The following is an 11,166-nucleotide window of genomic DNA, read 5'->3' as shown; positions in this document are numbered from 1 at the left end:
AGTAGATTATATTTTAATGGCTATGATTTCAACATAAAGCTGCTTTTACTGCTTTGTCGCTGTACTTTATATAAAATCAAAGATTATTTCAATAAAAGATTAGTCACAAACTTCCTCAAATTACAGCCAAACAGTAAAATATGTTGAAAACATTTGAGGCAGAAATAGGCAATCCAGTAACGGAGTATTGATCCATGTTTGATCAGCACCGCGTAGTCTGACAGTTTGATCTGAGTTTCATTAACTCTTTGAGTAAACAACATGCACATTTATTTGGTCTGAGATGCTGGTGCTAGTGCGACATCTAGTGGCGGATGATAATACTTGTGTACTTATGTTTCTGCAGGATTTTTGCTGATTTGGTACTTTTGCTAAAGGTTCAAAATAAAGCGACTGAAATGTTTTTTTAAAGGCTGATAATCACTGAGATGAAGTGTGTGATATTTTCAGATCATATTCCAGTTGTGGGGAGGATCCTGAACCATGCGTTGTATTCTTCTGCTCCTGGTTCTGGTTCTGGTTCTGGTTCAGGACGCTGCAAGCAGTAAGAAGCACACGCTCCGACATACAGCAAGTACAGCAACACAAACCTCTTTTATTAATCTTCTTGTATCCTGACAGACCAGATTACAGAACAGATTCAATACAACTGTAAAAAGGTGTATCCTGCCAGATCATGCGGTGACGGATGGTACCGCATCGATGTGTATCGCTGTGCTAAATACTTCTGGACTCCACGAACATTTCGAGATGCAGACGTGAGGACAAACACTCATCAGGAGACTAAATATAAACTCAGTCATGATGAAGTGACACTGAATTCTTCGTATTTCTCTCTGGTATCAGAATGACTGCCGGCGTTTGAAGGGTCACCTGGTTTCGATGCACAATGTGGGGGAGTACAGTCACGTGTTGTGTTTGGCCTTCAGAGCCAACAAACGCAAAGATCACTTTTGGATCGGTGCGAGGAGTAAATATCTGGTAAGAAAGAAGAAAACTGTCCTGACAGAAAGAAATGTTCTTAAAGGGTCTTTCTGCTCAGTTTTCTCTCCTGTTATTACTACGTGTTTTCAGGCACGTCGTTATTGTTATTTTCAGAATATTTGCATGTGAGTTTGTGACCTCAGAATAATCAAATTCTGTCCGACATTTCAGTCAAAAATTAGTTGCTCACATGAAACTATTCTTTGACAGTTTTTTTGTATATTTATTTTATTATTTTCTGCATTATTGGCGCTAAAATGTGAGAAAAGAAAAGGTTCAATCTCAAAAATAAATCTCTTAACTTCGTGCTCCAAGGTTCAACTGAATGTAGATGGGAGGACCAATCAGGTTCCGCCTCTTAACCATGTGACCTCACAGCTGAAAAGATCATGAAAAGTTCCTCAATCTAAATTTTTGAAACCTTTGAAATGAATTATTTTATCTAAATTATAATGAATGACTGATAGATACACCAACTGGGTTAAGCTCAGATTTTATCTTGTTTGAACTCAGCTGTAATTATTGTTATTATTAGTGACTTAAGGGACCAGTGTGTAGAATTTGTCGGCATCTAACCAAACAGACGTTAGATGCCGACAAAGGGGAAGGGGGGTGGGGTGGGGTGGGGGGGGGGGTTTGCCACTAAATCCTACACATTGGTCCTTTAAGTTACTCTGACTCCTTAAAAAATGAAAGCAATGAAAACCAAAATGTGAATATGTAAGAATATGAGATACATTCAGGCTGCTAGCTGCTGATGCTAACTCTACCTGCTGCTAACTGGGGTTGTGTCTGTTTAATGTTATAACTTGAGTCCTGCAGCAGACACAGTGATGACAGAAACATTCAGAGCTCAGACACTGACAGAGATCTCAGGAAATAAAAGAAGTAAATTTGGGATCAGAAAAAGACAAGACAGCTTCTGAAAGAAAAACAACAGGAACAGCAGCAAAAACAACAAAAACAAAAAGTAAAACAAGGAGAGAAAATATCAGCAAATTAATGGAAAAAACATTTTTGAATTTTCTGATTGTCTCCATTTTTGTTGCTGTTAAAACTTAATGAACTGTATTATCAGTTCATATCAGTCAGTGAAAACTTAATGTAGTTATGTCTAAATTTAAAACACGTCTGTGTCCAAATCTTGTAAACAATTGATTTGATTGAACAAATTAAGACTAATCTGCAGACTTTTTTGAACAACCATCACTTCCTGTGAAGCCTCAGCAGAGAGAAACGTATAATTCAAAATGAAGGATGAGAATCAGAAGCTTCTATCTGATCATAAAAACCTCTTTTACACATGTGATAGGATGTTGATATTATATATTTAGAGTACATTAAGGGTGTTATATGTTATTTTGACCAATTAAAGAAGAATGTACTACTATAACTATATTAAAACCAATGTTTTTTGTCTTCAGTGGCACAGCTTTCAATGGACCGACAAAACCCCATTTGAGTTTGAGCGATGGGCTTATTTCCAGCCAGACAGGATGCCCGGCGAGGAATGTGTGGAGATGAACTATGAAAGTGAGTAATTAATAATAATAAATAATAAATAGTAGCAGATGTGTGTATGGGAAGAAAGTTCAGACTCTGTGTTTATAGTTTTAATTTAGAAATAAACGACTTTTCTAATAATTCATTTAATCATTTTTCAAGCAGAAATGTCCAAAGATTCACAGTTTCAGTGTCTCAGATGTAAAAATTTGTCTTAAATTACAATAAACTCAAAGTTTTGGACTGTTGATTGTTGGTCGAATACAGTTTTCAATTCATTGTGTTTTTCACAATTTTCTGACATTTTATTGACAAAATAATGAATTAATTGATTAATCAAGAGAATAATAATAATCAATAGTTAGTTTAAAACCTCAAATTACAGTTTTTTAAACTTTCTGCCTGCTGAATTCGTCAATTAATTCATTAGCAGATTATGGAGGATGGATTATGGACCACAAGTGGAAATAGTAATAAAGCATTTAATTTATTAATAATTGTACAATAAAAAATGCAATTAATAATTTGTTTACTTTAGTGGGCAAAAAAAAGTTTTTTTTAAAAATAATCTACAAATTGAATAATAACCCATCAATAAATAGTTCAAATTAAAAAGAGATTTAGAAAAACAACATAAAGCAGTCAATAAGTACATCACTTAAAAGTTGATGAATTTTTAAATAATTAATGGAATTAAAAATACAGATTTTAATCAGGCTTTTAAAGGGCATCTCTTTTTCTAATTTGCATTTCCTGTTAGCGTTTCGACTTACGTTGTCATTTAACGTCTCCTCTTAGGCTTTCTGTGACACTTGTGGTCGTCCACAGCTGATTGTCAGAAAATTAATGTTAAAATCATTTTTCAGACACAAAAGCTCAGACTTTTAAGTAAAAGTAGAAATATCACGGTATAAAAATACTTTAAAGTACATCATCTGTTTTACTTGTAAAATCTAGGTCTGAGAAGTACCTACAGCTGTGAAATTAATGTAATGCAGTAAAAAGTGCAACATTTATATAAAGTATAAAGTAACACAAAATGGAAATACTCAAATAAAGTTCTGCAGCAGTTACATTCCAGCGCTGCATCTTGATGTTTGTGTTTCCAGCTTTTTATTTATTTTTCTAAACATTTTAAATCTTTTTATACAATTTGATGTAAATGACTTTGAGCTGCAGTGTTTGTATGAAAGATTAAATAAAGTTTAATATATCTGACTGTCATGTTTTCTGTCTTTATGTTTTCCAGCCTGGGGAAACTGGAACAACGCAGTCTGCACAGTCAAAAAGTACTATGTGTGTGCCAGGAAGATGTGATCATCATCATCATCATCATCATGAAGAACTGATCACCTGAGCAGTTGGAGTGTTTGATTATAATCAGGAACCAAATTTATCAGACTTGTAAGTTTGTGATTTTTACTTTAATCACTCAAGTCCAAAATTCGATAAATATGACGTCCAGAAACACAAACTCTGAATTTACTGCAATAAATGATCAGAAAACATTTTCCTGCTTCTTGTGTCGTGTTTTCTGTTTAAGTCAAATCTCACAGAGACGAGAGCTGATTAGAAACCAAGTGCAACACAAATGGAACGAGGTATTTTGAGAATAAAGTTGTAATAGTTCGAGAAAAAAAGTCAGAATATTTTGAGATTAAAATTTAATTTTTTCAAGGAAAGAATTTTGTATTTTTTTAAAGAAAAAAATTGTAATATTTCAAGAATTAAGTCATAATTTTTCAAAGGAAGAAAGTCAGGATATTTTGAGAATGAAGTTGTAATTTATTTGAGATAAAAAGTTAATAGTTCAAGAACAAAAGTCTTAATATTTTGAGAATAAAGTTGCATGTTCACAAACAGGCCAAACGTCCCTCTCAGTGCCTACTAAACTTTTACAGAAGCAGCATAGAGAGAATCCTCTGCTGCTGTGCCACGGTGTGGTCTATCAGCTGTACTGCCGAGAACTGGAAAGACTTGGTCCAGGTGGTAAAACAGCACAGAGGATTGTGGGAACTGTGCTCCTAAACCTGGACACAGTGTATGCTAGCTGTCTACACAAGACGGCTAGCAACATCAGTAAGGACCCAATTCACCCAGCTCACAGTCTGTTGCCATCGGGGAAGAGATACAAAGCCATCAAAGCCCGAACTAACAGACTGAAGAACAGCGTCTTCCACAGAGCTGTAGCCTCCGTCACCCCCCACCCTCCCTAGCTGTTGAGGACTGTAAATATTACCAAGTTAGCCTCTCCCATCCCCCCCCCCCCCCCGGCTGATAATGCATGCCAACACTTTTATTAGGGACCGAGCCCAAAAGGCAGAGGACTACTGTAAAACAGTAGACCTTGCCTAAGGGTGAGGACCCTGTTGTTTTTCGCGTGTTTGTTTGTTTGTTTCTTTCTTTATTATTACGCCATTTAAACCCTAAATTTGACCCCCTAAACATGCTCAAAAACTCACCAAATTTGGCACGCACATCAGGTCTGGTGACAAATTTGTCAAAATGTAAAAATTAACCCCTAAAGTGCCAAAATGTGCTCTCTAGTGCCACCTATGTATCTAAAATGGCCGCCACAGCCCGTAGGAATGTCATAGAGAGATCAAACCAAAACTCAATTATTCGTCTCATCAAGACCTACAAATCATCACTAAGAGTTTTCAATTTACTAATTGAAATTCAAGTGAATGGGCCTAAAACTTGCATAATTTTGATGACAGAGGTGTGAGCAAGACAGACATGTCTCACCCTGCAGAAAATTTTCATCCTGTCAATCACACTTTCAAAATAAAAGCACACCACACTTGTAAGAAATATCCCTCATTTTTAAAAAGCAAAATGATCTGATCCTGACGGGCCAGAGTGCGATGTCCCGACCAACACTGCTTGCAGCTTTAATTATATTAGTATTACATACAATACATATTACACCTGTCATATAAAATCTTTAAAATCTTCATACTACATTGTATCAGTGTAGTAATAACACAATGTACCTCATTCATCATTCAAACCCCCGTTACACTGCACTGTTACCGTTTACCTGCCATGCATAAGTGCCTTTTATGTATTATATACAGATAGAGAAAACTACTTCTATGCTCACGTCTCTGCATTAACTATCTAACTCATTGTGCAATACCTTTTTATTATCTTATTATCTTGTTTTCTATTGCTGCTGGTCTGAGTTACCAAACATCATTTCCTTGTATGCCTACAATGACAGATAAAGTGTTTTAATCTTATTCTTGAGTTTTTGAGGAAAAAAAAAAAAAATTTTAGGAATAAAGTTGTAATTGGGGTGGGGGATGGGGGTGGAATAGTTAAAAGAAAAAAAAAAGTCAAAATATTTTGAGAATAAAATTGCAACTTTATGGCGAAAAACTGTAAAATGAAAAGAAAAAAAGTCCTAATAGAACATGTTGCAAATGTTCTGCTCACAAGTTGATGATCACATGTTTCATGTTTATTATTTCCTGACAGTCGTTTGGCTGCTGCAGGTATTTTAGCTCGTATAAACGTGTGTTTGGACTTCTGTGTTCTTGTAAAATCACAACTTCAATCATGACTCAAAATATTACAACTTTTTGTTTTTTTAAAATAAAATTCTTTTTTGCTAATAAACCAACACAGACCTGCTCTGTGTTCGTTTGGATTTGTGAGTGACGACTCCACGCAGACAATCACAGGTTTCCATGGTTACGCTGATGATACACAACTTTATTGGTAAAGAGCAAAGCAGCAAAACACATTTCTATCAGAGACAGTGAGTTGAGGAACAGTAACTCCAAACTAATACTGTGGGGTGGACAAAATAATAGAAACCCTTCTCAATACAGTTCAGCAGAAGCACAAAGTACCACCTCCAAAGTGACAACGAAGATGAGTCAACATGTCTGAAACAGTCGTAGTTGTTATATAGTTGTTAAAGTCATCGGTGAGTGTGGTGTCAGGGGCAGGCGGGCACGTTGATGCAGGGTTGTTTCTCGCTTTTTATGCCGTCGGGTGGGTCTCTGCAGTCGGGAATTGGAAACCCAGCGAACGATGCCTTCTCCTTCTGACGACCAATAGCAGCCCTGCAACACACACACACAGAATATTCAGAAAGCTCTGTGTTTCTACAACACACATCAGATGACCTGTGTCATACATGTGTCTGCTGTGTGACAGGAGCATCAGTCAGCAGGAAACTCACCTGTAGTGGCTGTAATCAATGCTACACCTCCTCCTCCTGGACCGTTTTGAATTTCTTCCACAGGGCGGATTACAAAAAGCCCACGGCTCCCATCCATCCCAGTTGCCCCCCACTGTAACACACACACACACACACACATACATTTCTATTTCTACACCTGTACCTGTGGGGACTTTGTTGGAAAGTGCCGACATTTTTAGGACATGAGGACATTTTTGGAAAGTGGGGATGTGCGTATGTGTGTCACCCACTCAAACAGCCGTTGACATCATAGCAGACCCGTCTGTCAGTCAGGCCGACGTCATCGCAGATGGTTCCATTGTGAGCTCGATGAAGACACTCACGCTCTCGACTCTGAGTGCCGCCCACCTGCTTACAGTTGATATCCCGCTCACTGAATGGGTATCTACACTTGCTCCACGCTGACCACTCCGACCACACCCCGTCCACTGTCAGACAGAGACACACGTTATACTCAGATACCAGAGTAAGAAGTCTAGTTAAAGATAACATCTGATACAGTGATGCCATGCTAACTTCATATTACCAATATGACTCTCTCTGTTTTTAAAGAAAATTCAATTTAAAAATTTAATTAACAGAGAATTATAAACTAAATGACTCTTTTGATTCTTGTAACAAAGGTTGATGTAAAGGCGTAATCGGAAGCTGAATCTTGAATTTTGTTAGCTTCTTTGATTAGAAGAGGTTGTGTGTGTGTGTACTTGCATACCTATCCAACAGTGGACTGTACCATAGTTACACATTCAACAAAAAGGGACCACCAAGCCATTTAATTTTGGCCAAGAGGAGACTGGTAGGTGTGAGAGTCTTAAACTTATACTCAGTTATACTCAGTAGTGACCAGAAACAGTGGTCCACTTTTGGATGGTGTAGAATGAAGGTCCACCGTTGGTAAGGTAGGAATATACTGTGTGTGTGTGTACCTGGACAGTGGACGTTGGTCTTACAGACGGTGGTTTGGCGTGCTTTTCCAGTACACGGCCGGCCGCCATGTTTGGGGGCGGGTCTGTCGCATCTCCTGACTGACACCTGAAGCCCCACCCCACAGGTAACCGGACAGGAAGAGAAGGAGGACCAAGACCCCCACCCTCCGTCCACTGCAGACAGAGAGTTTGAGAGAGAGACACAGCTTATTATTTGTCTTGAAATAAGAAATGGCTCTGGATCATATTTCTGCTGAGAGGACGAGGACGCCGGAGACGTCTTTAATCAGACCGAAATCTGTAAATCTGTCTGTGATTGGATGCTGCAACTGATCAGGATGTTTTTAAAACACAACATCACAGTTTTACAATGATGTTGACAGACCACAAAAATAGTGGAAAATTCTGTGGAAAATTATTTCCAATTTTTAGATTTGATTTGTTTTCTGAATCACTGTCGGCTACGGATGATGGGATCTGTGTTAGCTGCAGGTCAGTGAGATGCTTTCATGCTTTTCTTGTGGCTCATTATTCAAGATATTTTATTCGTACATCAGGCAAAGTGTGAACTATATTTTTTATAATTTCCATTTTTTCCTAAATCCTTGAGCTATGGGATTAATTTCCCCCCTCCAGACATTTTTTAAAACATAAAAATACTCTACAAAGAATAATCATTTATGTCTGATGTTTTAACCACAAAAAAATCCAATGATGTCTCCGACTTCATTGAAATATCTGAAGTCCCAGAATCACCGTCTTTTAGTGATCATGAAAACTTTGATCACGTAGACTGTTAAGTTTTTAAATGTGCGTCCTAAGAGGTACAGGTCATCAGAACATAAAGTTATATTCAAAAGATCTCCTTATAATACTACTACTGATTCTCCTTCTCTTACCACAGTTACTAATACTGCTGCTAACTTCATCACTGGACTAAAGCCTTCTACCTTTCTGGAAACACAACTGAGAGCCGCAAGAACCACAAGAAGTACGGCGTTCACTAGTTTTACTATATTTGAGCATAAACAAGATGAGACCAGATGCCTAAAATACTGACCAACAAGTTGTATTAGCTGCACAATCATTGTTTGTCTTTATGTGAAACACATCCATGAAGCAGTGGTGGAAAGTAACTGAGTACATTTACTCAATTACTGCACTTTTTGAGGTACTTTTACTTTACTTGAGTATTTCCATGTGATGCTACTTTCTACATTTCAGAGGGAAATATTGTACTTTCTACTCCACTACATTTATTTGACATCTTTAGTTACTTTTCAGATGAAGATTTGACACAATGGATAATATAACAAGCTTTTAAAATACAACACATTGTTAAAGATGAAACCAGTGGTTTCCAACCTTTTTGGCTTTTGACGTCTTACAAAAAGCAGTGTGTAGTCGGGGTCACATTTCACATGTCTATGAGTTGTTAACAGCTCCACCAAATAGTGATTTTTCCCTCTAAACTTCTCACATGCTTTCATTTCAATAAATGTTCAAATGATCCAATATTTCAGCAAAAATCAAAGATTAGAGAAAAAGTCCAAAAACTGAAAACAGATTTGTGTATCAGAACTTTGTTTTTTCTTCTTTCCTCTCCCATTAATCATCTCACCACCCCTCAGATTTATCTGCTGACCCTTTGGAGGGGCCCGACCCCTAGGTTGGGAACCACTGGACTAAACTAGCTAACTGTATATAAAGTAGTGTAAACTAGCTCCACCTCCAGCAGCTACAACAGTAACATGCTGCTCTAACACTGATGCTTCACTATTAATAATCTAATGATGTCATATATAATAATATATCAGTCAGAGGGACCAAACCACTACTTTTACTGCAATACTTTAACTACATCAAGCTCATAATACTTATGTACTTTTACTGCAATACTTTAACTACATCAAGCTCATAATACTTATGTACTTTTACTGCAATACTTGAACTACATCAAGCTCATAATACTTATGTACTTTTACTGCAATACTTTAACTACATCAAGCTCATAATACTTATGTACTTTTACTGCAATACTTTAACTACATCAAGCTCATAATATTTATGTACTTTTACTGCAGCAGAGCATTTTTACATTGCTGTATTGGTTCCTTTACTGCAGTAAAGGTGTGTTTGTTTATGGGCGAGTAACGGGAGGTCAGGTGTACCTGGACAGTGAGGCAGGTGGTTGCAGTTCTCCGTCTGGCTGTCGTCACCTTGGCAATGTCTGCCAGGTGGGCTGGATGAAGGGGCGGGGTTAGAACAGGAGCGGTGACGCCTCCTGATAGGAGCTGGACCTTGTGGGATACAGGAAGCGGAACACTCACCCCAACTGGACCAACCAGTCCAGAACCCGTCCACTGTCAGAGACACAGAGAGGTGTTTCACGATTTCAATCGAGCTGAAGTTTTGCTTTAATCATATCTGTCCAAACTAACCGATCACTGGCATCATTGATACAACAGCAGACGTGTGTGTGTGTACTTGTATTTCTTTGTTGTGGGGACTTCTGTTTACACAGTCACATGTGGGGACTCGCCTCATTATGGGGACAAAACTCCAGTCCCCATAACATAGATCATTAATTTTTTAGGGTGAAGACTCGGTTTAAGGTTAAGGTTAGTCTCCAGGAAATGAATGTAAATTAATATGATGTCCTCTGAAGTGATGGAAACATGACTGTGTGTGTGTGTGCTGTATGTGTGTTTGTGCGTGCATGCGTGCGTGTTACCTGGGCAGGTACTCTGACAGACGCTGCTCCTAGTGCTCGGTCCATCACAGAATCGGCCGCCATATTTAGGGGCAGGTTGATTACAGGTCCTGGTTGACAGCTGAAGCCCCTCCCCACAGGAGACAGAGCATTTCCCCGGTGCAGACCACGCCCCCCAGCTGCCGTCGACTGCGGATACAGCCAATCAGAACACGCAGAGCGTTTAAATTTAAAATTAAGACGTCACTGTTAAAGTTGATCAATGACTCTCCCTCTCACCTGGACAGTTGGGGAGCTCGCTGCAGACCTGGATGTCCACACCGTCTCCAGGGCAATCGTTGCCGTTTGGCTCTGTGTCCTTAGAAGGGGTGGGGTTAGAACAGGAACGATGTCGCTGTTTGGTGGGGGCGATGACATCACCGCGCTGGTCATCGATACACTTACCAGAACACTGAGACCAATCAGACCAACCGGACCAACCACCATGGACTGAGAGACAGAGACAGGTGAGAGAGAGACAGGTGAGACAGAGACAGATAGAAAGAGAGACAGGTGAGGGACAGACAGGTTACCTGGACAGGTGTGTGTTGGACAGGTCTCTGTCTCCTCTGAAGGACCGCTGCAGGCAGAGAGACACTCAGGAGGACTGGGGCAGACTCGCTTTCTCTTCCTGACTCCGCCTTCTCCACAGGTGACTGAGCAGGTCGACCAGGGGAGCCACAAGCCCCACCCCTTATCTACACACACACACACACACACACACACACACACACACACACACACACATATTTACCAAAGTCAAGTTCAACATATACATACTGTGT

The 11,166-nt window shown here is 38.9% G+C and overlaps 2 protein-coding genes across 3 annotated transcripts in view; one reads left to right on the top strand and one right to left on the bottom strand.

Moving 5' to 3' along the window:
* Window positions 1-384: 384 nt before the first annotated feature.
* On the top strand, window positions 385-4,011 carry LOC122967726 (lectin-like). Its single transcript, XM_044332514.1, has 5 exons — window positions 385-544; window positions 622-758; window positions 847-981; window positions 2,409-2,517; window positions 3,737-4,011. Exons 1-5 carry the CDS (start codon window positions 484-486, stop codon window positions 3,802-3,804), a joined length of 510 nt encoding a protein of 169 aa, XP_044188449.1. The 5' UTR covers window positions 385-483; the 3' UTR covers window positions 3,805-4,011.
* A 2,397-nt stretch (window positions 4,012-6,408) lies between these two features.
* The window catches only part of LOC122967202 (properdin-like), an 11,345-nt gene continuing 6,587 nt past the window's right edge, over window positions 6,409-11,166 (bottom strand). For both annotated transcript variants that reach the window (XM_044331729.1, XM_044331728.1), the window contains 8 exons: window positions 10,915-11,079; window positions 10,622-10,831; window positions 10,364-10,531; window positions 9,801-9,992; window positions 7,630-7,803; window positions 6,934-7,131; window positions 6,683-6,794; window positions 6,409-6,563 (listed from right to left, as the gene is read on the bottom strand). In XM_044331729.1, coding sequence (XP_044187664.1) covers window positions 6,437-6,563; window positions 6,683-6,794; window positions 6,934-7,131; window positions 7,630-7,803; window positions 9,801-9,992; window positions 10,364-10,531; window positions 10,622-10,831; window positions 10,915-11,079 — 1,346 coding nt within the window. In that variant the 3' untranslated portion in view covers window positions 6,409-6,436. The remainder of the gene's footprint in view (window positions 6,564-6,682; window positions 6,795-6,933; window positions 7,132-7,629; window positions 7,804-9,800; window positions 9,993-10,363; window positions 10,532-10,621; window positions 10,832-10,914; window positions 11,080-11,166) is intronic.

This window comes from Thunnus albacares, chromosome 17 (genome assembly GCF_914725855.1).
Source record: "Thunnus albacares chromosome 17, fThuAlb1.1, whole genome shotgun sequence".
Taxonomy (NCBI): Eukaryota; Metazoa; Chordata; class Actinopteri; order Scombriformes; family Scombridae; genus Thunnus; species Thunnus albacares.
The sequence above is the reverse complement of the archived record's forward strand: the minus strand, read 5'-3'. Positions and strand labels throughout refer to the sequence as shown.

Coding starts and splice junctions, on each gene's coding strand:
- LOC122967726 (XM_044332514.1), top strand. CDS start 484: ATGCGTTGTATTCTTCTGCTCCTGGTTCTGGTTCTGGTTCTGGTTCAG. Junction 759..846: donor GAACATTTCGAGATGCAGAC/GTGAGGACAAAC, acceptor CTCTGGTATCAG/AATGACTGCCGGCGTTTGAA. Junction 982..2,408: donor GTGCGAGGAGTAAATATCTG/GTAAGAAAGAAG, acceptor TTTTGTCTTCAG/TGGCACAGCTTTCAATGGAC.